The 27392-nt window shown below is 49.1% G+C and overlaps 1 protein-coding gene across 4 annotated transcripts in view; it reads right to left on the bottom strand.

Moving 5' to 3' along the window:
- DPYSL5 (dihydropyrimidinase like 5) overlaps nucleotides 1-27392 on the bottom strand; it is a 93512-nt gene that overhangs the window by 9037 nt on the left and 57083 nt on the right. For all 4 annotated transcript variants that reach the window (XM_047746799.1, XM_047746800.1, XM_047746798.1 and 1 more), the window contains exons 3-11: nucleotides 16521-16679; nucleotides 14245-14424; nucleotides 13347-13415; nucleotides 11834-11878; nucleotides 10067-10142; nucleotides 9045-9201; nucleotides 4306-4447; nucleotides 2784-2926; nucleotides 680-887 (exon numbers count right to left, since the gene is read on the bottom strand). In XM_047746799.1, coding sequence (XP_047602755.1) covers nucleotides 680-887; nucleotides 2784-2926; nucleotides 4306-4447; nucleotides 9045-9201; nucleotides 10067-10142; nucleotides 11834-11878; nucleotides 13347-13415; nucleotides 14245-14424; nucleotides 16521-16679 — 1179 coding nt within the window. The remainder of the gene's footprint in view (nucleotides 1-679; nucleotides 888-2783; nucleotides 2927-4305; nucleotides 4448-9044; nucleotides 9202-10066; nucleotides 10143-11833; nucleotides 11879-13346; nucleotides 13416-14244; nucleotides 14425-16520; nucleotides 16680-27392) is intronic.

Below are 27392 nucleotides of genomic sequence, written 5' to 3'. Positions count from 1 at the left end.
ATGATCTGCGATCTCCGCCCAGAGGTCAGACCTGCTTCCCAGGACCTGGAGCCGTCAGCAAGAATTTGGGCCAGATTCTCCAGGCCAGCTCTCAAACATAAGGCTGGACAGTCAACCCTTGAGCAATCAGAGCACAGCCAGTCTTCCTTAGGGTGACTCTGTCTCCTCAGAGGACAGAACCCCTGGGAACGAGGAGAAGCCCCAAATTTTGGTGAACAGGGTGCTTATGGACTCCAAGGACTGGGCGGGACCCTTGAGATATGAACTATTCCAGACCTGGCCTTACCATTAGCAGTGTTGGCGGGGTGGGGGGGGCAGTCCAAACCACCGGCAAATCCCACCCTCCTTACCACAGTCACAAGGGAGGGGGAGGTTTCAGGGAAAGAGCAACTCCAGTAACCTAGGCCAAGCCAGGAATCCCATCAGAGGATGAGCAAGAATCTTCCAGACGCGAGATGTTGGGGACATCTGTGAGCACCTTGTAGTAAGTATTCCCTTAGCTCCAGGGGCATTAGCGACTGTGCTCTTTCCATTGTTCCCAAGTGACCATTCCAGACACTAGGACTCAGTGGGAGAAGAGAGAGAGAACATCTCTGAGATTTAATACAGTCATTACAGAATTCCCCAAAAGGGGGCTACTACCTTGTCCCATACCCTTCTTCTCCTTCCCTCATCTTACCTTTTCTCTCTGGACTAGCTTCTTGTAGACAGTGTCCGGGAAGGACCTCAGGGGATAGAACTTGCCAGTGCCCTCCGCACACATGAAGACACCGTTCTCATACACGACTCGGCCCCGGCTGATGGTGACCAGGGGGACGCCATGGCAGCGCATGTTCTCGTACAGGTTGAAGTCTCCTCCCTGCACCTGGGTGCTGGCTGAGATGGTCCTGGGGGAGAGGCAGCGGTGGGAGAGAAAGCTCTGAGAAGAGGTAAAGAGGTCTCGGTTCAGTGGGAGGGGCGGATGCTCAGTGGGAGGAGGCGATGCTCAGTGGGAAGGAATAACCCCCAAAGTTGGTGGTTGCAGGCTGAATTGTATTACCCCCCAAATTTATATGCCGAAGTCCTCACCCCCAGTCTCCGAATGTGCCTGCATTTACAGACATGGCTCTAAAAGAGCTAATTAAAGTAAAATGAGGTCATACGGGTGGACCCTAAACCAATCTGACTGATGTCTTTATAAGAAGAAATTCAGACAGCAGACATGGACACTCAGAGCAATGACCATATGAAGACAGAAGGGAAAGACAGTCATTTACAACCCAAGGGGAGAGGCCCTAGATGAAAGCAACTCTCCTGAACCCTGCAGACACCTTGATCTTGGTCTTCAAGCCTCCAGAACTGTGAGAATATAAATTTTTGGTGTGTGAGCCCTCCCCCCGCCCCGTCTGTGGTAGGGTTAGGGTAGTCCCAGGAAATTAATCAACTGGGCTAAACTCTAGCATTGTTTTGTTTTTGCTTTTAGATTTATCTATTTTTGAGCGAGAAGGAGAGCGAGAACGTGAGCAGGAGGGGCAGGGTGAGAGGGAGAATCTTAAGCAAACTCTGTGCTCAGCACAGAGCCTGACGCGGGGCTCAATCTCATGACCCTGAGATCATGACCTGAGCTGAAACCAAGAGTCTGACACTTAACCAACTGTGCCAGCCAGGCGCCCCTAAACTCTAGGGATTTTTCTGCCAATAGTGATCAATGACAGCCACACCTCTACAGCAGCAGGGACCTGTCCCCTGGCGTTAGGAGGCAGAACACGGCTTCTCGAATGCTCTTTGGAGAAAAGAGTGTAGGTATCCTGGCACCAGGGCGGGTGGTGGTACACAGGGTGGACCTTCTTTTCAATTCAACTTTTTATTTTCAGATTTCCATTCAATGTTTGCCTGTCTTGCTCACTTCTGGCTTGTGCCCTGGCAAAGTGCCTGGCAAAAAGGGGCACTTAAAAATCTGTTGAGTGATTGAATGAAATTTAATAAGAAAAAACGGTTTCCATCTCCCCTGCCCAGATCTCTGAGTAAAAACCATGCTCTGTATCCTGCGGCATGGTGACTCCTGACACACTTCGTACTATCACTCGGCTCGTGGTCACTAATGTGTGACTGTCGAGCACCGTGCTCTCTGGAGTACCCAACACCCTCCCGGAGGGAAGCAGGGGGTGGGTGGGAGAGCCCAGAACGTCAGGGTATCTGTCCCGTTCAGCTGCTTCTTAGCTCTGTGATGTGGAGAGCTCGCTACTCTCTGGTCTTAGTTTCTTCAATAGGAAAATGGAAATAAAAACTCCAGCACGAGTGTTTTTTAGGGATGGATATCAAATGAGCTCATTGACGTGAAGCTGCTTTGAAACGCTGTGAAGAGCTGGGCCCGTGGGGAGGCTCTGTAGCCGGTCTTAAGACTGTCTTGTTCGGGGCGCCTGGAGGGCTCAGTCGGTTCAGCATCTGACTCTTGATTTTGGCTCTGGTCAGGATCTCAGGGTCGTGAGATTGAGCCCTGCGTGGGGCTCTGCGCCGCGTGGGAAGTCTGCTTAAGATCTTCTCTCTCCTTCTCCCTCTGCCCCTCCCTGCTTACTCCCTCCCCCGCCCTTTCGAAAAAAAAAGAAAGATGGTCTTGTTCGTTGCCACATTCCTAGTGCCCAGACCATGGCAGGTCTTTAAATAGTTGTTGAATGGAGTCACACCTCAGGGGCGGACTTCTCTATGCTAGACACGGGCAAAGATGAGAAGCTTGCAGAGTTTGGGAACATAAGGTCCTTCAAACCCCATATCCCTCCAGGGCTGGAAGCTAGCAGGGGTTTTACTTTGTGGCTTCGGGGTCCCACACCACCACGTCGGCGTCAGCTCCGGGGATGATGCGGCCTTTGCGGGGGTACAGGTTGAGAAGCTTTGCTGCATTGGAACTGGTAACAGCCACAAAACGGTTCTCGTCCATCTTTCCGCCAACCTGAAACATTGCAGAAGTGCCAAGTCAACCCAACACTGCGTGTGCCTCAAACCCCTGGTCACCCTTGCCTCTGGCCAGTGGACTTTTAGTGGGTCAGAACCATGGAGCCAAGCCAACCTAGTCAGCTCGGTCCCCTTGCTCACTCCTCGCTCCTTCATCCAGCAACAACAGTGAGTGGGCCCTTTGCAAAAGGCTGTCTAACCCGGTGGAAACCAGCCTCCTGTTATACAACCAGCTCTACTCATGGGCTCACTACAGAGGGGTCGGTAGCCTCCCTTCATCCATGAAGGGACATATATTCTGTTCTGTCCAAAAACATCTTCCTGCCTCAGCCACCAGTGAGAGCACCGTGGACTCCCTTGAAGGGGGATTCCTTGGCCACTCCTGCGTCCCCCTGTGCTGGTGGTCTCATCTTGAGAAGGTCAAATCTCCTTCGGCTCCTACTTTGCTGTAGCTACTCTGTGATAGGTCAAGACCAAAGATACTTATCCTTCATGGGGAGAACAGGTGGTATTTAAATGAAGTCCTAGTCCCTATCTTTTCTGAAAAGTAATTAGGCAAAATATATGAAGAGCCTTAAAAATGTTCATATCCTTTGGGCCAGAAATCTGCTTCTAGGAACCTATCCTAATTAAATAATTAGAAATGCTGACAATATATATACTTATGAACAAAGAAATTCTCTGCAGCATTCTTTGGGAGTGCAAAGATTTGAAACAGCTCAAAGTTCCAAACCTCAGAGAAGGATGAACAAATGTGGTACTTCCATTGGAGGAAATGTTATTTAGCTATTCAAAAAGATGTTTTATTATTTATTTATTTTTAAAGATTTTATTTTTTTATTTGACAGACAGAGATCACAAGTAGGCAGAGAGGCAGGCAGAGAAAGAGAGGGGGAAACAGGCTCCCTGCTGAGCAGAGAGCCTGATGCGGGGCTCGATCCTAGGACCCTGCAATCATGACCTGAGCTGAAGGCAGAGGCTTAACCCACTGAGCCACCCAGGTGCCCCTCAAAAAGATGTTTTAAAAAGAATTTTTACCAATATAGGCAAACACTTTAGACTGTTACATAAAAAGAAAATGAACCCAGTTATTAAAATAATATGTAGCACACACATAGAACTGGGAAGAAATATATCAACATATTAATCATTTAATTTCTCAGTATGTAATTATGGGGATTCCCCCCCCTAATACTTCTCTGTATTTTCCAAATTTCTAGAATAGGCTGTACTAACTTTCTGTTTGGGGGAGTGGGTGGAGGGTGGGAATATCTTTTTGGTTTTGTTTTTGAATGAAACAGGGAGCCATTGATGCAGCCCTCCATAGAGTGAAAACTCTTGCTAGGACTGGAGTGGAGATGGGTCCCCAGAACATACCACTCCTCTCTCCCAGATGACACTCAGGCGGTCTTGCACGCCACTCACTCCATGCGGGATTTTGGTGAAGTCCTCCTTGCCCATAGCTTTCTGCTTCGTAGTGAAAGGCCGGTGATCTGATGCCACAATATTCAGAGTATCACTGGAGAGAGAGAAAGATGTGACCACTAAGGGAGGGAGGATAGGGTCCCAGATGGTGGGGACAGATGCAGGGGAAAAGCTTTCCTTTGGGACCCAGGCCAAGCTGATCTCTGAAGTATGATCTCAAACAAGTTACTTAATCTGTATGAACCTCAGTTGACTCATCTACAGAATGGGAATATGGGTAGAGTGTGACACCGACTGTCAGCGTCACAGGAGACACGGAGGAGAGCTTTTGGGACATCATCTTTTAAGAGCGAAGACTGCAGGTAAATAAAGACTGAACTTAGCATTTTGCTCATGTGAGGCCCAGATGCCAGCTTCCTCTCATTGCCTTCCTCAACCCCTACCAGTACCTGCTGGTGACAAGCCTGTGCTGGGCAAAACATTTACAGGTTCAATGCTCAGCTTTGCTAAACAACTTGCAGCCGTCGCCTTTCTTGGATGTGGGGCTCTAACGGCACCGAAGGGGAAAGGAGGGACGAGACAGAAAAGTCTGCCTTCATAAACCAGTCACAATGTACAAGTCAACCCGTTCATCACCCCTGCCCTCCATGAGTGTCAGAGGGTTACTGAGGCTGGCCTCCATGCGAGGCTGCGGGAGGCTACGGTGTGGTGGGGCTCTTCGGGGCTTCTGGGCTTGCTAGGAACTCAGGGCAGAGACTCAGGATGGTGAGACGACAGACTCTGCCAAATGAGGGTGGTAGAGCTGGGCCACATTCTGAGATCTCTGCAGCCTAGGGCTCAGAGGTGGTGAGGGGCGGAGGGGGAAGGGTGCCACATTGCCCAGGCTGGGGCAGCCTCAGGAAGAAACACTGTTGGAGGGCAGGCAGGGTCTGAGTTGGAGGATGAAAGTCATGTGAGAGAGGGGGACAACTGCTGGGACCACACAGCAGGAGCCCTGAGAATCTAGTTTATTTGTAGGAGGTGATAAAGCCTTGGGAGTACCTGATGGCTACCCGTATCAGAGGGGGACCTGGGAGCAGAAGGCATTATCTGGCTTGGTGACCAGATCTGTAAGGCCCTCAGATGACTCGGGGTCAGGCAGCACATGGGGCACAGGGCTACACACTGAGCCCTGCCAGGGCTCATCAGTCACAGCTGTTGCCAAATGACTACTGTCCTTGGCCAGATCCCCAGTGAGATGACTTAGCTCTTCCTGAGTCAAAGCTCCTGCTCTGGGCCTCCTCAGAGCCTGCGGGAGGGACTCCCCACACAGTGGATGGTTTGTTCTAGGGCCCTGGGGTTGCCCACATTCCCTGGGCCTGCAGAACTCAACAGAGTTTCACCTCCTCAGGGGCCTTCCAGACACCCAGGCAGGGATCAGATCAGAAGAGGGGACTGTTAGGGTCACCAACAGAGGGTTAGGGACCTCAACTCCCATTCTTTAACCAGGTCTTACTGAGTACCCACTTCAAAAAAAGACTCCTACACAAGTAGGTGCCCCTGGGGCAGGTGTGAATGAATGTGGTCACATTCCAGAAGGGCTTTTTTTTTTTTTTTTTAAAGATTTCTTCTGTATTTATTTGAGAGAGCAGGGGTTCGGGGAGAAGGGCCAGAAGGAGAGGGAGAAGCAGGCTCCCCTCCGAGCAGGGAGCCTGAGGACACACTGCTCTATCCCAGGGCCCTGGGATCATGACCTGAGGTGAAGGCAGACTGAGCCACCCAGGCGCCCCCTTCAGAAAGGCTTTTGAGGTCCCCTAAGTGTCTAGGAGATATGACACACCCAACCATAAAGTTTAAAACATGAATGGCTTTGTGAAGTCCTTTAAAATTTTCCATAGTCAAATGAAAAAAAAAAAAAAAAAAAAAACCTTCTGGCCCCTTTAAGAAATTAGATTTTGCACAGAGAACAAACTGGTGGTTTCCAGAAGGGAGGGGGGTGGCCGGAGGGGCACAATGGGTGATGGGGAGGGGGCGGTACAGGCTTCCAGTTCTGGAATGAGTAAGTCACGGGGACGAAAGGCACAGCACAGGGGGTCTAGTCCATGGCACTGCAACAGTGTTGTAGGGTGACAGATCATAGCTACACCTGTGAGCCCAGCATAACCCACAGAGCTGTCGACTCGCTGTGACACACCTGAAGGTAATGTCACATCCTGTGTCAACTACACTTTAATAAAAAAAGAAAAGAGAAAAGAAATTAGATTTTAAATAAGGGATAATCCTTCCACCCACAGATTGTGCCTTTTACCCTGACATGTAAGAAATCATATCCTAAAGCAGATCGTGAGGAAGCCACACGGATTCTCTTATAGGAATATGATAATCGGTGTCTGCGTTTCCAATCAAGTATTCTGTGCAATGTCAGTTAGCACCAGCAATGCATTCTAAAGGCAAAAAAGTAACCATAAATTCCTGCAAATCACAGAGTTGTTAAAACAATGCTCCAAATTCTATAAAATTGCACATTTTTACAATATGCGCTGATTTTAAAAAAGGACTCAAACTACTCTCATAATAGTTCACATGAAATTACAATTCGACTTGAGTGAATTTATTTACATAATTGAAATTAAAAATAGGCTAGACATAAAAACTTAAATTATTCAATTAATAATACTCTTTTACCCCCCAGCCTATTTGAATTTGGGTGCGTGGGGGCAATTACCACCTTTCTGTTCTTTCAGTAAATTGCCTGTGGCAAGCAGAGGTGTTTTGAAAGATTCTTTGACTTTGGAACTGGGCCCGAAGTATTACAGTGGGCCCTTGATACTTGTTTGTTTTTGTTGTGTTGATAATGATGAAAAGGAGGCTGGTTTTTCCCAATGAAAAACTTTTTTTTTTTTTTTTAAACTAGGCTCTACGCCCAGTGTGGAGTCCAATACGGGGCCTGAACTCATGACTCTGAGATCAAGAGTAGGATGCTTAACCGACTGAACCACCCAGGCACCCCTGAAAAGCATTTTTAGAAGTATGAGCTAATCTGGCATTTCTCCTCCCGTGTGCTCCCTACTTTATCAGGGATGGAAAATAATCACTGTACAGTGCTGAGCATAGATTGCCCCTCCTTCCCCCTGAGACCTTATTGACTGTACCCCACGCACATCTTTAAGGTGTTATTAACACAGCAGGATGTTGAGTGGGAATTTTCCAATTGTTGGCAACCAGGATGGAAAAGTAAGGAGGTGGATAAAATAAGGGCCCCATTATCTAAAGACAGCCACCTTTAGTCGGGGCTGGCCATGTCCCTCAATCATCCCCACCATCACCCTAGAAGAGAAGAAGCTTATCAACCCCCACCACCACCACCACCAGATGTATAAAACCGGAGGACAACAGGCAGGGAGATTGAGGTATTACAGAATGGAGAGTCTGTCATCTTTCCTCCCTCCTCCTTTTCATGGTTTGAGTGGGCTTTCCTACTCTCTCTCCTAGCAGTCAAAGAGGGCACATCTCAACAGGCTCACCCACGGAGAACAGAGGCGATCGCAGTGGGCCTTTGCCTGGGAAATGGATTAGTGGACGTGCCTGAGTCTCTGGGTCAGGAAAGCCCATGCGATGGGGACAGCCTTCCCTCCCACCGTGGATAGTGGCAAAGCTGGGTGAGCTTTCGCGGGGCTCCAGACACTGTAGAAGGTGGCCAGGCTTGAGCGCACTTCCAGGATCCCAGTCTGCAGAGATACCGCTAGCTCTGGAAGCTAGAAAGGTGCAGGAGGAAGAGATCAGGCTGGACTCCATCTCCCGGAGCAGGGGATTGTTGGAGGTGGGCACAAGAGAGCCCGCACTGGGCATATGCCCTGCCCAGGGAGGGCCCCAAAGGCCAGTCACTTTCTGCCTGAGAAGCAGGAGTACAGGCTGGTGCTTGGGAACGGAGACGAATTCCCAACCCGAACTGGGCATGGGGAAGGAAGGAGATGGACATTTAAATTAGACTGGATTTCGGTAACTAAAAGGGAGAGGAAGCAACGGACTCTACCCACGATGTTTCTAAAGGGAAGGAAGAAGCTGCAAAAAGTCTGGGATGAAACAAAAGCTTTTTGTGTTTGTGTCCCTCTGAATTCGGCCTGCCTTAAACCTTTGCTTTTAGATTCGGATCACATGGGAAAAGGTGTTAGAAAAAGAGGAGCTGGAGGAAAGGGGATCTGGAAGGGTAGGATGAGGGGAACGAGGGGGAGAGGCCAGAAGGCAGAGGGAGAAGAGGAAAGAAAGAAGGGAGACACGTGGGGGAGAAGAACCACATGCAAAACAATGAGAGGAGGGAGAAGTGAAGAACAAAGAGACAAAAGGCCCACGTATATTGTAGGTCCTGTCAGAGGACACATCCCACAGCCCTGCTGCGGTCTTGGGTGCAAAAAAGGAATGTCCCTTGAAATTCTGCATCACCATTGTTCACACTTTTCCATATGCTCCTGCCTCTCACCCTTCAGAAATTCTCACTCCAAATCCAGTGGTCAGAGAAGCCCCAGGGGTCGCCAATTATCTGATGGGCTCCAGAGAAGGTCACCAAAGCCAAGTCATCCCACGGGCACAGTGAAATTAGGTCAGGTTCGGGGCCGCTAGGACATCACCATGAGGACGTGTAAATTCCCGGGAAGGCGCCTATTACGAGTTAATGGTGTGCTCTGGGGCCATGGGGTTCTGCTGAAGCGCCTTACTTGGCCAGCAGGCTCATGAGGTAGGTTGAGGTGTTGGTGTCCAGTCTCAGTGGAGGCACCGTGACGTAGGCGGCCGCGTGGGACCAGTCCTGGTGGTAGTAGTGTAAGCCGGTCAGCGTGGCGTGCGCCGTGGTGGTCTCGGCCAGCACAACCTTCCCTGCGAGCAGAAAGGCCAGACCTTAAAGTAGGAAGCCACTGACCCGAGAGACCGTTGGTCCGAATGGCCCTATGTGAAGGAGCTGAAGTCAGAGAGAGGAAGGGACTTGCCCTAGCTCACGATCACGTTTGAGAGCACAGTTGGGTTTAAGGTCAGCAGTGTGCAGTGCTTGGGCTCGGCTGGACCACAGGTGCTGTGCTGCGGGGCACTGGTGGCAGGACAGAGGGGCAGCCGTGCAGGTGAGACATGCCGGGGCTCCCTCGAGAGCAGAGGCGGGATCCCGGAAGCCTGGCGGTCCTTGCTCTGATTTATATTCCCAGGTCGGTGACCATGCCTTTGTTTGTCCTGTCAGCAGGACCTCACTGGCACCCTGAGCTGGCCGAGACCACAAGCACATATAGAATCCTCCAGATGCTGCCTGGTGCTCAGCCACAGCAGACACACAGGTGCCCCAGGGCTCGTACACCGGGGGGCCGGGAGGGAAGTTGGGCTCAGATGCTGTTATCCCTCCAGGGACTTCCCAAGCATCCCCTGAAGGGTCCATTGGAATTGGTCCAGGATTTTATGTCGGTTACCCAGGCAACTGCTAGTAAAACCCAAGAGGCCAATAAAGACAGCAATTAATGAGTTGCCTGAAAACTTGGAAAATTTGACCAGACCCAGGGGAGGTGACAGACACTTCCGTAAAGCTGTTACGCAGACAAAGGTGCAGAGGAAAACACTGGTTCTAAGGCACTGAACCGACGCCAGAGCGGAGTGCTTCCAAGGGTGCCAGGAGAGAACAGCGCATACACTGGGCTGGCGGCCCTGTAGGGCGGCAATCCCACCACACATGCGCACTGTCCACTCCGGCCCCAGGACTCACCTTGCATCTTAGCAGCTGCAATAACATCACCGGCCGAGATGCTGGACACGTTGACCAGGTAGATCGGGCAGTGAGTCTAGATAAGGAAACCCAGCGGGAAGGAGAGAGCATCAACCCCGTCAACCAGCCAAGCACGAGCACGATCCCCGCCACACGCGCGCTGGCCCCAGAACCTCCTCCTGCACCTCTCAGCCCCACTCTCAGGGTGAGGGTCTTCCACCGGGAACACCCAGCCCCAGAGCCAGTGGAAATATCGGGGTAAGATGTCAGCTGACATCAAGAGATTTATAACCTAAAACAAGGGATTGTTTTCTATTCGCGAGTGTGATGACCTAAAACAGTCGTGGATTATACTCTGTGTCGAAAATGACAAAGCCTGGGTGAGGACTGCTTTATCAGTAGACGGAAGGCATTCGGGACAAGAAACAGAATACAGGAGGTTGAGGGCTCAGAGTCTATGTCAGACAGGACTGGCCTTGCAAACAGACACCTGGGCTGTAGTCGATGAGCTTCTCCTCCACGGAGCTGGACTACAAAGGTTCACGGCTTTGCTTCTCTGGGCATATGTTTGAGCTAAAAAATAGGAAGCCAGCCTTGTGTTGTTCAGATCTCTCCTCACTATGGAGTAAGTTTCCATCAGGAAGTAATTAATATCCTAAGTATCATTATATCAGTAAAACAATGTCCCAGACTTGTAAACTGCTAATGGGAGGCCTTTCCCAAATGTTTTTCTGATTCTCTGAGAGGACAGAGCTTAGGAACGGGCCTGATTTGTCATGTGCCTGGCACAACTTTACTATTTAATTCTGAGATCCGCTGGACCTCCAACCTGTGTGTTTTCCCTGGTGTTCCTAACACCACCCCTCAGGTTTACACCCTTAGAGGCAGTCCACATCTTTCCAGAGGAGAGGTTCTGGGGCATGAGTGCCCTCTGGAATCAGCGGTGGGCTTTTTAAAACAGATGGCTGGGTATCACCTGCCATTTCTGATTCCATAGTTCTGCATGGGCCCGAGAATCTGCATTTCTAAACTTCTAACACATGCTCGTGCTGCTGGTCCAGGCATCGCACTTAGAAAACAGCTGCGCTAGAGGGACGGTTCAGATTTGCTGAACAAATCAAACTCTTTACCGATCGTGTAGAAGGAGAAAGAACCTTGGTTTAGTGCTCTGCGGTTCACAAGGTGTCTTTCCTTCTCTGCCTCCTTTCAGCCTCACAACCATACCATGAGGAGTGCTATTACAACTCTAATTCTAGGTAACAGAAGAGCGGATCAGAGCGGTTGAGTGACTTGCATATGCTGAGCTTGTATTTGGTCAAGGCCTCACATCCCTTGCTCGGTTCCCATCAGCACACTGCACCTGCACCCCCAGACCCTGAGCAATACCAAGGAAAACTTCTAAGGGGTCCAGAGGTGGAGGTTTAAGCAAACATCTACCGAGTTCCTCTACAGGAAACAGAGTTCAATTGTAGGGAGGCTCTGTGGCCCCCGGACCCACCTGACTCCCGAGGGAGCCATTTCCACTTGAGCAGTGAAGGCAGGCTCAGCAAGCTCGGCGGAGGGGGGGTGGACAGAGAGCTGGCAGCAAGGATTCCGCCAGGTCTGTGGGAATACCAACATTCACCCAGCAGAAGGTTCTGGGGTCCTGCGAAGTCAGGCATGGGGTTGGCAGCCAGGGCAGAATGGGACCCTGCCATGTAGATGGAAGAGTCTGGCTTCTGATCCCGGAGTCAAGAATAGGTTGAGGGGAAGCCGGGGTCTACTTACTCTGTTTGCAATGGTGATGACTCGGTGAGTGGCTTCAGCTTCCAGCTGTTGGAAACAAAGGACAGAAAGAAAACAAGCTTCACCCTCTTTCCCAAGCATGCCCACATCTGCTCAACAGCCTACTCTGTAGAGAATGCTGTAATGTCCAACAAAGAGCTGGAAGGGTCCACTGTAACCCCTAGGGGCTGCCTTCCAGGAACACTGAGCTCCAACCACTCTGCTCCTCAAGAGAATCCGAGCACTTAGGACGCCAGGCATAGCCTCGCTGGATGCTCCTCAGACCTTAAAGAAAAGGCAACAAAACAAAAGCTAATGGAAACCTAGAGTCCCATCTCTCTGTGTTTTCTGGTGTGGTCTCTCCACAGCTACCTCAGCAGGATTTCTGAACCTCGGCACTGTGGGCATTCTGAGGTAATTCTTTGCAGTGGGGGCTGCTGGGCACCATAGGGTCCTGAAGCAGCCTCTGTCACCTCTACCCATGAGATGACAGCAGCACCACCCCGATGTGGGACAACCAAAAACATCGCTAGACGTTGCTAAAGTTCGTCCAGAGAGCAAAAACTCCCTTGATGTGGAGCCTTTCACTGCTACATGATGATGGTGACGACTCATGCTATTAATATTGTCCAGTTAAAGCCTTGCTCTTGCCCTCCTATAACTGAACAAAGCCCAGTCCTATGCCCACCCGCTACTCTTGTTCTCACAGGCACGCTCAAGACCTTGTCTATCTGATGGCAGGGCCCTCGCATCCTGTCTCCGGCTCCTCGTCTCTCATGGACATGTAGCCACCACTCTGCACTGACGGCTTTGAAGAAACGGAAATAGCTTTCTCCTCACAAATGGCGGAGTATGTCTGAATAGGGTCACGGGACAAGAAGGCGTTATTTGTCCAATGTGGTCCCTCCAGAGCAGAATTCTCTAGCAGGGAGGGGGACTACCAGGGATGTGTGTGGACGCCATGCAACGCTGAGCAAGGATAGAACCACAGGGCAAGGATGGCATGGCCTTTCATCACTGTCACCAGGGGTCACAGGGTAGTAAAGGGCACAGAGCGGAGACCTGGGTGTGCCCTCCGGTTTCTGGTGGGAAGGGTCCAAAGGTTTCCTCAGATGCTGAAAGGGGACCTGTTCCGAAAATGCTTACTCACTGACTTACAGTCTGGAATTTCTTCTAACACCTGAAGGCCATTTCACTCTGCCTCCCAGTCCCCCCGACCCCCGTTCAATTCTGGGGAGAGCATTTCCCACTATTCTCGCATTGTCTCCCTCGGATCCCTGAAACCAGAATCAAATCATGGGTCTGGTTCCCCCCAAATTGTCTTTCCCAAGGAGGCTCAAGGCCGTGTTAGCTTCAGCAGTGAGGAGGCCGTTCCCTGAAAAGCTTCCAGATGAGAATTTCACCCATGGAGAAAGCGATAATATACAACTTCGATTTACTGATGTCTCTTCTATCTTAAAGATCTTGTGAATCCATAGGAAAGAAGAGAACAAGAGGCAGGGAAAGTTTTCCTCACCTCCTCTGGGCGGCTGATCTCGATTCCTTCTGGGCCAGTGATACCCAAATCTAGCGCTTCCTTGGCACCCTGAATAAAAGACAGAAATTTGAGAGAACCATGCAGATACAAGCAAATCACAAACCCCAGGGACACTAAAATATGCTGGACACAGCCCATCCCTGTAGGCTTGCTACTTTTTTCACTTCTGCAGCATTCTCCCCAAAGAAGGCAAAATCAGCACAGGGCTCCCTTGCAATAGGGCTCTCTTGAGCCTCACTTCATGAGGACTGGACATATTTTTCCCTCTTAAAATTATAGTTCTGTAACTAGCCCAGAGGATTGGGACATCCAAGACAATTGGTCTGAAAGTCTGAAAGTCAGAATTGCCCCCACTCAAAGTCTAGTCCAATCTCTAGCTTCCAGAAACACCTAGATGAAGCCTTCCCAAATATCCTATTTAATTTCCAGGAGTGCAAAGGGGCTCATCTGTCAGTGAGGAAATCGCTAATAATATCTCGGCTCCTCTGGCGGGGTGTGTGGGGGGGGTAACAGGAAAGCAGAGCTGACTCTCATTTATTCTGATGTCAAATCTCATTAAAAATATTTCTTAGAGGTGCTCCAAATTCTTTCGCTGTAATGGAATTTAAATATCCTATCATTAGGACTAAGACATCATTATCTAAGACTCAGAAACCATTTTGGACTGTAAAGAGATTTTTGTTTCACAGACTGTAGACAAGTTTGGATTTTCTGGATTTTCATCTGGGGTGTCAACATATCACACTTTCTTTTATAACTTATTTTATCTGAACAAAATCGTGGGATGGGTGATGGGGGTGGGACGGGGATCCCCCCGAGAACTACCTGTACGGGCGCCCCAGCCCCCCCCCCCCACCAATATTCTCTATCGCCTTGCCTCGGCCACAAGCTCCCCATTCTCAGCATGGACTCGGGGGATTGCTCCAATGTCCTTGCAAGCGTGCAACACCTGGTACAGCTCACTGTCCCGAAGCATATACAAGTCTTTGTAGGTCATGAACATCTGGAACGAGTTGACACCCTTCTCCCTTACCAGTGTCTCCATTTCTGCTTTCACCTGGAGGACAAAATGCAAAGGCAATGCCATGTGAGTACAGATGTTTGAGAGGCTTGCTGGTGGGTGCCGGCCGAGGATGGAGGGGACGTGAGCCGGTCGGCAGAGTGACCATATGACCACCCGCCATCTTGCAGAATCTCACTTTCCCATAGGCTGCTGGGAGGTCACGTGAGCAAACAGAGGCAAAAGTACTTGGAAAACTGTCAAGCGTGACATAAATATAGGCTATATTGTTACCGTCCAGGTGTGTTTCTGCTACCCCAGAGGCTTGTCCTGTGTTTCTGACTCCGAGTCAGCCTTCTCGGTAAAAGCATTAACAGCTTTTACTCCCACGGCTTGTGCCCCCTGCTTCCCTAATGAAAGTGGCATTACAAAGAAGGCACAATAATGCTAAAAATCCTGAGCGCCGGGGCGCCTGGCTGGCTCAGTCAGTGGAGCACGTGACTCTTGTTGTTGGGGTGGTGGGTTTGAGCCCCAGGTTGGGCATGGAGATTACCTAAAAATAAAATTTAAAATAAAATAAAAAATCCTGAGGCCCTGGGGAAAATCCAATTTAGGAATATGAACAAAGCTATGTGAATAAGGAGTTTCATTCCAACATTATTTATATCAGGAGAAAATGGAAGCAACCTCGGTCTGACAATAGGAAAATAAATTGAAGTTTATCTCCATGAAGACCATGTAGGCAAATCAAAAATTTTCTCACTTAAATGAAAGAGTTACTATGTCAAAAGCACTTATGAAAAAAAAGACTGGAAGGAAATAAACTAAAACAACAGTGGCTGTGTTTGGGGTGGGGGTGGGGGGCGTGACCAGATAATGGGCTTCTTTCCTACTTTTAAAATCCACAGTGAGAAAGAAATGACTTGATACTAACAAAAAAGAATTTGAGAAGTGTGGAGGTCCCCACAGCCTTCAGGGACCTAGAGATGGCTGGCCTGGCCTCAGTGTGGCTGAGAATTGGAATGGACGTTCTATTCCAGGCCAACTCCTGTGGGAGGAGATAGAGAGGCTCGGGGTAGGGTTGTCCATCCAGAAGGCTGTCCAACACAAAACCCCCACTTGCGGTAACGGCTGGCTGACCTTCAGGGTGGTCTGCGCCTTTGCCTAAGAGCAGCAGGGAGGGTTCCATGGTGTGAGGCCTGGGGGGCTCCGAGGCCTTTCCTGAGGGCCAGGTCAGAAATAACGGAGACTGGGTGACTCCCATGCTCCCAGCTAAAACCCAAGGGCAGAAGTGCAGGAGGCTTTTAATTCCATCTGAGAAGGGAGTCAGGCCCTTTAGGCCAGGCTCCACAGCTGAAGAACTTTGTAAAATGTCTTAATGCTTGTTGTTTTGTTTTGTTTTGTTTTGCTTTAGAGTAGACTCCACACCCAATGCTGAGTCTGATCTCACGGCCTTGAGATCAAGAGCTGCGTGCTCCTTCGACGGGGCCAGCCCGGCGCCCCAATGCTTGTTCATTTTCATGACTCCAGGGCACCCACGCGAGTGCTGGCACACGGTGGTTAATACGGAATTGATGAAAGAACGAATACCCAGCCTGCTTCCCTCGGGTAATAAGCACAAAAACTCTAGAAACAAGCAAAATCTGAAGGCTTATCTATCTGTTTTTAGGAAAAGCCAGGAGGTGGGAATCCGGGACCTGGGGGCAGGGGGAGGATGGGAAAGCCATGAGTGAGGGCCAGCCTCTGAGCTCTCAGAACGGGGGCTGGGCCCCCAGAGGGAAGAAGGGACCCTGTCCATTTGTTCCAGGCAGCACCGAGTCAAGATCGCAACCTCTGTTCTGTTGTCCCTTCCACTGTGAAAACGACACGACTCTTGGAGCCTGACTCTTGCCAACCCCACTACTCAGGGCTCCCCATACCTCTGCCTTAGGCCCTCTCTGTCTGCTGGAAAACTGGCCCTTTAAATTATACAGAACAAGCCTTCTCATCCCCTTGTGGAATCATGTGGTTTTTTTTCTTTTAGCATTTTGGGGGGGTGGCTAGGATGGCATGGGATGGGGGGGTATCCTTAACCCTAGCCAACTCCGACCAAATGGCCCCTCTGCCTCAAAGAGCATTCATTCTTTCTGGGGGACTCCAGCCAGCCCCGTTACCTTGGGTGCCCACCAGGTGATCCCCACGTGCAGGGCGTAGTCACAGCAAACCTTGGGGTCGGCCAGACCCCGGCACTTCTCGTACGCCTCCACAAGGGAGGTCTCCTTATCGGGCAGGACGTGGCCAATGACCATGGTGGTGCCTCCAACGAGGGCTGCCTGTGGGGGACAGGAAGAGCAGTCTTGTCACATCCCTTCCCATAGCCGAGTCCCCGATGAAGGCAGACATTGAGTAGACATTCGGGCCAACCACAGACCCTATCAAGCAATAGGCTGTGAATCCTCAGTGCAGCAACACACGGGAAGCTGGAAGGAGCTGGACACGCAGGGGCCGGTGGGTAACTCATCACCACTGCGGATCTAGTGCACGAACCTGCTTCTTCCTCGTCTGGGGTTGTGGCTCGTCCCTCTGGAAAAACCACCTGGTGTTCCCTGAGCCCAAGGCTAACCTCTCCTTTCCAAAGAGCAGAGTCCCTCCACCCCCAACGATTCTGGTCAACCTGAATCTATAGATGACACAACCAAATATTTCATGTCATACGTCTATTTATAATATTTATTTAGTCACCAGACGTATTTAAATCCTACTGAAAGAAAGCTTAATTTGGATATATCATTTTGTTTTATTCCCTCATATTTCACAAAACAATTTTATTTATTTATTTAAAATATTTTTTATTTGATAGAGAGAGTAAGCAGCAGGGAGGGGGAGAGGGAGAAGCAGACTCCCCCACTAAACAGGAAGCCCCACGTGGGGCTCGATCCCAGGACCCCGGGATCATGACCTGAGCTGAAGGCCGACGCTTAACCGACTGAGCCACCCAGGTGCCCCTTCGTAAAACAATTTTATTCAAAGTTTTCATATGCACCTTCCACATGGGGTTTTGTCTTCAGTTTTTCCAAGCACACTGAGTTCATTTCCATTTCTCTTGTTTGAGATAAGGTAGTTTCTAGGTCCCTGTATGATTTAATCGATGAAAAATTACTCTATTCACAACCTCCACAAGGTACCACTTAAAGAGAAATCTTCAAAAAGCCTCACTTGTAATAACAATAATAATAATTTTAAAAAGCATACCTCCAGAAATAATTACTAAATCTCTATTAAAGATCCACCTTCCCCACATATGCTTTTTTTAAAAACCAGTTTGGTCGGGTGTCCTGCACAAGCTTCCAGAACTAGCACTGACCAAAGGCTGTTCCAGGCTAATGTGTTGTTCCCAAACAAAACTTCATCAAAATAGAATAATTAAGAGAGGGCTCCACCACTCTGTGAGTGCTCTGATAGAAGATGACCCTCTCTTTCCAATGAGTAAAAGTTTGGACAAAACCTGTCCTTCTATTTGGGCCCAAATTTGAGCCCCCACTCTCCACCTCCTAGCTGGATAACCTCAGTCACATTACTTAACCTCCCTGAGATGCTTTACCTATAATAGCTACTATAATAGCTACTTAACCTCTCTGAGCTTTACCTAAAGTGGCTTCCTTGCCGGGTAGTTGGGAAAGTCAAGGGAAACATCTCGAATAAAATGGACTGAGTGAAGTCTGTCCTAATGTGTGCTTAACTATCCAGACTTTGACTGTCTATCTCCGTTTTCTGTAGGGGAGAAAAACAGGACAATAAAATTGTCTTAATGATTTCATGCTTCTCTAGTCAGTCAAATCCTTGATCACGAATCAGAAACATTGCTGGGGAATGGGGAACTGAAAAAGATAATTAGTTCAGTGGCCAAACAACAATTAAAATGAAAACTCTTGCAACACAGATTTCCCACGCTGACCCTGGCTGGGCCAGGGAGACAATTCATGTTTTGAAAAGTCAGGGGTCCCACTTTTTGCACGGCTTAAAGCAACCAATAGAGGGCGGTAGTTTTGCGGTACACAAAGCGGGAACAGGGATTGGTGGGGGCAGGGAAATGAGAGAAGGGGAAGAGCAGCAGATTGTAGCTTTACTAGCTGGCTTCTATTTGTGATCCGGCTGGGTCTGCCAGGCTGATTCACCCTTACGGCAGCTGGTTGTACTCTATTCTGCCCTGAAATGCATTTCTTGCCTTTACACGTGGACATGCGGTGTGTCGAATATTGGGATTTCATATACTAAATTATTTTATTTTATACACTTAATTATCTTATTGGTTCTTGGTTCCTTTCCTTTGCACTTCCCCCAGTATGTCTGTGGCCTTGAATAGAAAAAGGGGGACCTGGAAACAGCACAGTCTGATAAGAGAGCCAAGACTCTTCCTAAGATCTGTGGGTCCCGCACCAAGAGTAGAAAAGGAGGTCCATGTGCTGAACCTCTAAACAGTCAAAAGTTACAGATCAAGCTGTTACACGGAATACATTCTATCCTCCTACTACTCTGACAAATATACAGCCAAGAAGGCCAGGTCTGAATTTAGAGCTCTTGGGAGTCCTTGCAGCTCTGAGCTACACTGTAGGGGATGCTGGCCTTCAGCCTTTGCACCTGCCTGCAGCTCACACCCGTGATCTTGGGTTCATCCTGCAGCCTGTGGGTCGGAGGTCTGCTCACTCCCTGCAAAATGCTGCCCTTGGACCAGGCGTGCACACACTGGTAGTCTGGCCCCCAGGAGGACAGAGTCAAGCTTGGTCCTGGAAGTGCTCAGAACCATTTGTTAGGGAATCCCAGGGACCCTGAGTCTAGAAGAGGCCAGTGGCCTCTGGGCAGACACGGTCCCTCTTGCCTGAGTCTAAGGACAGTAACTGAAGGGTTCTGGTAGGTGTCTCTGGACGGTGGTGCTGACTTTCCCACTTACTGGCTGGAATCCCGGGCCAGCTGTGTGCCCGTGCTGCACCTCACCTCGTGGGCGCCCAGAGACAATCTGGAGGCAATGGTGTGAGAGCATCTGCAAACTGGGAAGGGGCACATAAATATCTGAACCAATTATTTCTGCTAAAACCTCCGGTCTAAAAACACGAGTTTAACAGGATCAGCAAATACTCCCCCAGCTGCAGGCTCAGGAGTCCAGCCCAGATGCTGGATGTACCAGGACGTACGAACACTTGTTTCCTCCCAGGCAAGACAGACATAGAGCTGGCTTTGAAAATATGTACAGTTCCAACCCACAGGATGAACGCCCACAAGCTCCGATTCCTGGGAGTGTGGTGTCACAGATGTGACAGACCTTTTTACTGTCATCCCACACAAAACAGCCTTGTAGAAATCAACAGAGAGCACGACTCACTCCTGCTCCTGAGCCTTTCAAAGGGATTATGTTTATGAATATGGGGCTGTGTGACTGCTGAACGTTCCTGGTTTGAGGCAAAAAATGGTGTTGGTTAAGCAAGCTGTGGATAATGCTTAATGGAAGTCAACAGAAATGACGTTCATGGAGTCTAAGTCATAACATGGAAAAAGGGTGATACTATAATGAGCGAAAAAGGGAGAATTCAATATGTGTACCCAAGATGCTGAGAAGTATGTTTAAACACACAGGCACCCACACAAGGAAAAACATGGGAGGAAATAGACCAAAACATTAACAAGGACTGTTTTTGAGTGATGAGAGTCTGAGTTACTTATTTTTTCTAGTTTTCTAACATCTACTTAATAGATTATATTACGTTAGTTATAATATCTTTTTTTAAACATAAATTTGGGGGAAGCTAAAAATTATTTAAAATTTAGTTAACCATGTGGGGCGCCTGGGTGGTTCACTCGTATAGGTGTCCTACTCTTGGTTTTAGCTCAGGTCATGATCTGGGGGGCCAGGAATCAAGCCCCATGGGGCTCCCTGCTCAGTGGAGAGTCTGCTTGAGATTCTCTTTCTTCCTCTCCCTCTGCCCTCTCCCAACTCCCCTCCAAGTTCTCCCTCTCAAATAAATAAATCCTTAAAAAAATTTAGTTAACCATGCTTCTGTGTTCAAAGTACTTTCTTCTAAAATTACAAAACATTTCAAATGTACAGTAAAAGTATAGAAAAATAATACAACACACAGGCATGAGCCTGCTAGTCAAACATAACAGATTTAACACTTTTTGCTGTTTTTTAAAAAAACATTTACAAATGGACTATGAGCAATCCAACCAAAGCCCTCCATCCCTCTCCCCTGAGGTTGATAAAAATTGCTCCCATCTACGTTTTTATGCTTTAGACTATGTTTGTTTTGTGAATTTAAAAAATTTACACCAATGACATTGGACTGTCCACACCTTTTTGCAACTTGCTTTTTAAAAACTCAACATCTTCAAGATCTATTTCATTCCCTTCAATGAATGGTATGAATACTCCTCCAGGGCGGTATTCAATTCCGAGTTCACGGACATTTACAACACTTGAGTATTTCCGCTCACGCGGGAACAGTCCCCACGGTCGCGGTGTAGCTTCGCGGCACATGAGCACCTCCAATTCTACTGGCCTGGTCCAGAGACCAGCCCTCTCACCGCGGTGTCCTGGGGCCTCGTGGCTGACCAAAACTGCACATTTACCTACACCGGTCCTTGAGTTTTTACCTAAACTGCTCTCCAGCCAAGCAGCTCTACCGAGTCTGTGACAAATGTTTTTATTGTGAATGTGGGACTTCACATCTCTCACCGTTAAGTTAATATGGATATTGGGACCATTCGTTTAACCAACAGACACAGCATCATGATACACATTTGGCAGGAGAGGAAACATAACTTGAGTACTTCACAGGGTTACCGTGATTTTATTTTTAATTTTTAGAAAATGTTTTTTTTTTTTTTAAAGATTTTATTTATTTATTTGACAGACAGAGATCACAAGTAGATGGAGAGGCAGGCAGAGAGAGAGAGAGAGAGAGAAGCAGGCTCCCTGCTGAGCAGAGAGCCCGATGTGGGACTCGATCCCAGGACCCCGAGATCATGACCTGAGCCGAAGGCAGCGGCTTAACCCACTGAGCCACCCAGGCGCCCAAATTTTTAGAAAATGTTTTAATGATTTTTATTTATTTACTTGAGAGCGAGCATGAGCACGGGGGAGGGGCAGGGACAGAGGGAGCTACAGACTCCCCGCTGAGCAAGGAGCCCCACGTGGGGCTTGATCCCAGGACCCCGAAATCATGACCTGAGCTCAAGGCAGCCACTTAACCAAGTGAGCCACCCAGGCGCCGCCGTGATTTGTTTTCGACATTTGTGATATTCTGTGGGGTAAATCTGGAATTATTTGATGCTCAGTAATGTCAATTCCATTTGTTTCCTAATAAAACCCAATATACTTAATGGTAATCCATTTTATGACCCACTTTCCAGGCATACACTGGTAGAGCTTGTACTGAAACTCGAACTAAACCTGATAGAAATGTCATCTTTATGCTTCAGAAGTTCATCAGATGACTACGGGGCACACAGAGTCTCCATGTGGACCAGATCCCTGCTCAGCGAGTTGGAAAGAAATTTCAGAAAAAATACAATTCATTTGCTGGCATCATAGCGTTGGAGAGAACAGTGTATTGGCCCTTCCTGCCTCTCCCAGGACAAAGCTCTTTGGAGAGTCACTCTTACTGTCTTCTGCATTGCTGCAACTCGAATCATGTTTTTCTGGGATCCCAGTAGCAATGGTTTTTTAATTTTCCAATTCCACACTCCTCCCTGCCCCCACCCCATAATCTTTCCCCCAAAGAAGGGGGTTGTTCCAAGGCTGAACCAATAGGTCAAGGCACAACCTTTGTGCTCTGCTGTTGAGAAGGCACTTGGGGCTAGAGGTAATCTGTGGGGTTTTTCACTGAGGAAGGGTGAAAGGCTTCCAGGAGAGTATTGAACCTTCTATACAGTGCACAGAAAAGGGGGTTTGTTTTCAGGGAGGTGACTGGAATCAGAAAATGAGGTCTGCTACTGCCTAAACCTATAAGATCAAGGGCAACACAGTCTTTGAGGGAATGCTCCAGCACGGAGAGTCAAATAACAAGTATTTGGATGTGTTTTGTTGACTAGTGAGCACGATGCACACATTTCTACATTTCCTGATGCAGCTGGAAAAGGCAGCATCGGTTCAGCTACATCTGCTTCTCTTGTTATTGCTGAACCAGTTCTTTTTCTTTGCACATTAAAATGATCATCTATCTTTTACTCACAATCTCCCAAAGTACAAGAGAAAAAAAATCACTAGCTCGGTGGTTTCTCTCTTGCTCTGAGTAACCTCCTTCACCATCAGGAATCTGTTGGGGGCTTACAGGCCCCTGGAAGGCCAGCTCTTAAGCACCACGTCTTGGGACTTGAGAAACTCTCCAAAAGAAGGACCTGAGCATTACATCAAGTGAGATGACCGTGTACGTACGGTCTTTAGAACAATGGCCGGCACTCAGTCCAAACCTTTCGTGGCCTAAGCGGTCCCACAGTGCCTTGCATGTAGAGGGGCTCTCTGCTTGGTATTTAAATTTTTGCTGTCATCATCTTAAAATTCTTTCTAATGTTAGAACAAGGAGTCCCACATTTTTATTAGCTATGCTCGCCTGATGGGGGTTATCTGGCTCTGACAGGTTTACACTAAGCTTCACCACCAACTCAGCCAGCTCCCACTGGGGTCTCAGAACATGGACTCTTGATCTGACAATTCCCTTCCGGGCCACTTGAGGGCTGACCCCTGCTCCAGTCTCTTTGGCAGTGACCCCAACCCCTTTCTATCAAATGCCTCCTTTCTCTGGAAAAAAAAAAAAAAAAAAAAAAAAAAAACAACAAACCAAAAAAAGGGCATCAGTCAGGTGCCCTTTTCTGCAGGGCACCTGACTGATGTGTGATTAGTTCCCTGGGACTACCCTTTCTGTCCCTATGGCTGCAGACAGCTCTCAAGCCTTTTCTTGACCTGTACTTTACAGCCTGTGGAGCTCATCCTGCAGCTGATTGGTTTTCTCTAAATTGTACATTTGCAATTAACTGCACTCCCAAACTCCTTTTACTTTCCACTCCTACCTTCTGTGTCCACAGCCTCTCCCACACCTTCTGGATGGGGGTTGGGGGCGGCTGGTCCCACGTATGACTTTGCAATGTTCTTACTCTAAGTATTACCCTAAAATACTTAGAGTATTTACTCACATTGTATCCTTTGAATTTTCTGCAGAAGAAGCAGGCAACCTTCAATCCACAACATATTTTGGGAAAAGGACATTCTCACCCACACTTACTCTGCCTGCCGTTTACAGGCATTTTAATGTTATATTTAGAGGCAAATAGTATAGTGACAAGAATCGGACTTCAAGGCAGGCAGATCCAGGTTTAAATCCTAGCTCCATCACTTATGTGTAAGAATTTGGGCAAGATGTTTAATCTCTGAGCTCCTTTTCCTCAACTGTAAAATGAAGATAATATATACCCATGGGGTTACTCTAATTAGATGAGAAAATGCATAGAAAACCCTTAGCACAGTGTCTGCACATAGTAGGAGCCCAACAGTGTTTATGGCCAGTAAGTAAAATTTGCAGGTAGCATTAATACACACACTACGTGCCCTCTATGACACGTATCAGATGATCCAGAAGGAGCAAGAAGGGTAAGCAAGAAACGTGGTTGGCAAACAGGACAAGAAAAAGGTTCACTAGTAGTAGAGATGACTTCGAAGTACTTTGAGAGTACAAGTCATCAAAAGTAACATTCCTCTTGGGGCACCTGGGTGGCTCAGGGAGTTAAGCAACTGCCTTTGGCTCAGGTCATGATCCCGGGTCCTAGGCAGGCTCCCTGCTGATGGGGGAATCTGCTTTTCTCCCTCCCTCTGCCCCTTTCCCGGCTCATGCTCTCTCTCAAATAAATAAATAAAATCTTAAAAAAAAAAAAAAAAAAAAAAGGAACATTCTTCTTGGTGGCAGCATCAGGTACAAAAGGCCAAAGGAAGGGAAGGATATACTGGGGATATACTGGATAGGCAGGCTAAGGGCTGGAAGGTGGGCATAACAGCATGGGCGAAGTCGGGGGCACAGCCAGAGGACAGACGGTAGACCTGTCTGGTTTGGGCCGAGGCAGGTCTAGTTAGGACCAGACTAGATTCCATCAGGTCAGCAAAGTTGAGCACCTTGTGTGCTGCAGAGGCGGTGGTCCTGAGGGCGCTGAGGGAGTGTGGCATTTATGGGAGCACACTTACAGAGAGGATGCTGTCACGCCCCCAGCCCCCAACAGGTCTGTAGTCATAGTGGGCTGCAGGGCAGGGGGAGATGATGAGGGCTGACTGCCGATACTCTGGCTGAGGAGTGTCAGCTGCAGGGTCATGGCCCTGAATTGGGGGCTGGGGATGGAAGGGACAAATGTGAAAGCTGTTTCTTGGAAGAAGGGGCCGCAGCCAAGTTTGATGCTAGAAGGGGTGGTGATGTCAACGATAAGGGAGGTTTCATGCCTGTGCGGCTAAGAAAACAGTATGAGGAGAGGGAAGGGATCTTTTGTTCCTCGTAAGAGAGATCTGATTGAAGGACACCCAAGTGGAGATGAACATCACTGATGATAACCAACGCCCCCAAACATGTGCTCTGTGCCCCTTTAACTCTCAAAATGATCCTCCAAAAGAGGGACATTACTGTCCCCATTGCTCCGATGAGGAAACTGAGGGTTGATCTTTATATCTATTAGGCTGGGAGGGACCCCTCTTCCCATCCATTCAAGAGGGGTGGGGCATCGAGAAAGGAGGAAATGACCAGAGGGTGCCTGCACCCTTGATCCCAGACCACTTAGCAAAACAGGAAATGGAGTCAAATTCCCAGGGGCAAGATTTGGAAAAATTAGAGGAGAGTGGCACTGAGCCAACACTCCTAAGGGAGTTGCATGCAGAATCATGCATGAGGGGCCAGGGGAAGCTGGCAGCAAGGGCAGAGCAAGCAGCCCAGGAGAGCTGAGGCAGTGGGGAGCCTGGGGTGGGGGGTAAGGGGGAGGGATGGCCCACAAAAGGGTCCAGGCAGAGAGCCAGCATGGCAATAAAGGGGGAGGCATCTCAGGCTGGCCCAGAGTTTGGCTGGAGCTTAGGGCGACATTTGCATTTTTAGCTTGTTAGCAGTGTGTGAAGGCAGGCTCTCAGGTGGGAGAAACCTGAACTCTGGAGCCCCGCAGACCTGGATCCGAGTTCTGGCTGTATTGCTGTGTCCTGTGGTCTCGGGTGAGCGAGCTCCCGCCTGAGAGGATGGGGGTGCCATTCCCAAAAGGCAGGATCCCTGATAGAGGAGCAGGGTTGTGGTGGGTGTGCTGAGTTTGGGGGAGACAAGACCAGGAAGGACACTGGGAAAGACAGCCAAGAGGAAGGAAGCAACCCAGGCTGGCCTGGGGTCGCAGAAGCCCAGCAAACCCTCCTACCAAAGCACGAAACTCCCTGGGTCAACAGTTCCAAGAGGGCGCTGGCCTAGAGGTTATGATTCCTCCCACCCCCGGAGGCCTAAGAGCCCCCTCCCCAGCAGCGAACAAACCAGGGCAGTTTTGGGGTCTCAGGGACAGCGAACAGACACATCTGCTCCCGAAGCCCTGCCGTAAGCCTGTCTGGGGCTCACTCAACAGGTGGACTCAGGGCACACACAGCACCCCTGGAGCAGCCCTGCAGAGAAGGCCAAGAAGGGTCTGAGCCTCCGTGTGTGTGAAGTCTTTGTCCCCCTCCTCCCATCAGCCGGACAGTTCTGCTCGGAGCAGGCGGGGGACGCACAGGTCAGGAGGCTGGCAAGAGCTCGCCTCCTCCTTCCCTTCTGTCTCAAATTCCTAAGTACAAAGGGGTGCTTGCTGAGTCTCTCGGGGGGCTGCTCACGCAGAGGACCCTGCAGGAAGGATGGTTCCTGAGCTCTGGGGTCCTCACCCATGGAGGCGCACCAGGAAGCACAGAGTCACCCCTATGCTAGGGACTCTGGATGAAACGAGACCCAAAGAGAATCTCCTGGAGAGCTGCACCCCAGCCCAGGGACCTGGTCCCTCTCTGCCTCAATGCACAGAGTGCTCTAGGAGTGGGTCAGTCTTCATGACCACCACGTGGGACAGCGGTCTGCCTACCTCAGTGTCTTAGATCTGGGCCAAGACTGGGGGCTAGATAGATTTACTCCAAATCCCATTCTCTTCTGTTAATGCTAAGAACACATCTGATACCTATGAAATAGTAACTAAGCCCAGAACCTCATTGCCTGCGGTGATCTCGCTCGGCTTCAGGGGCTCCTGCACGGAATACTTAAAATAGACAACTGACGAGGAAGTATATACATCAGCCCTAATATTCTCTGGCTTCTGGAATGAGGAATACATGCATAGCAACTGGAGGGAGAACATTAAAGCATGCATGAGACGATGCACATTTTCACGGTTAAGACATTTCCTTTAAATCCTGGAATGAATTGTGTTAATTCCCAGGCCTGGCAGATGGGCATGCTGCGGGGACAGAGAAGCAGCTCGCTCAGAAGAAAGTGACATCACTCTCACTGAAGCCAGCAGAGGCCGCTGGGGCAGTTCACTCCCGGGCTGAATGCAATGTCACGACAGGGAGTCACATTTGCTGATGGCCTACTACGTACGGGCCTTGTTCTTAACATTTCCTATCTTGTTTGATGCTCTGAGTCTGTAATTGAAAGAAGGATTCAGACAGATATGTGTGTCCCTAGCAGCATTATTCCTAATAGCCAAAAGGTGGAAGCCACCCCGGGGGTCCGGGGATGCACAGATAGGTAAATAAATTGTGGCATATCTGCATGTTATCCAGCCTTAAAAACGAAGGAAATTCTGACCTATGTGACCACGTAGTTGAAACTTGAGAACATTATGCTCAGTGAAATAAGCCAGTCACGAATGAACAAATATTGTATGAATCCACATAGATGAGGTTCCTAGGGTGGTCAAGTTCACAGTGACAAAAGATGGAGTGGTGATTGCCAGGGGTGGGGGCGGGAAGGGGAATGGGGAAGTCCTATTTAATGGGTACTAAGTTTCAGCTAGTTAAGATGAAAAAATTCTGGAGA

This window comes from Lutra lutra, chromosome 9, assembly GCF_902655055.1.
Source record: "Lutra lutra chromosome 9, mLutLut1.2, whole genome shotgun sequence".
Lineage (NCBI taxonomy): Eukaryota > Metazoa > Chordata > Mammalia > Carnivora > Mustelidae > Lutra > Lutra lutra.
The sequence above is the reverse complement of the archived record's forward strand: the minus strand, read 5'-3'. Positions and strand labels throughout refer to the sequence as shown.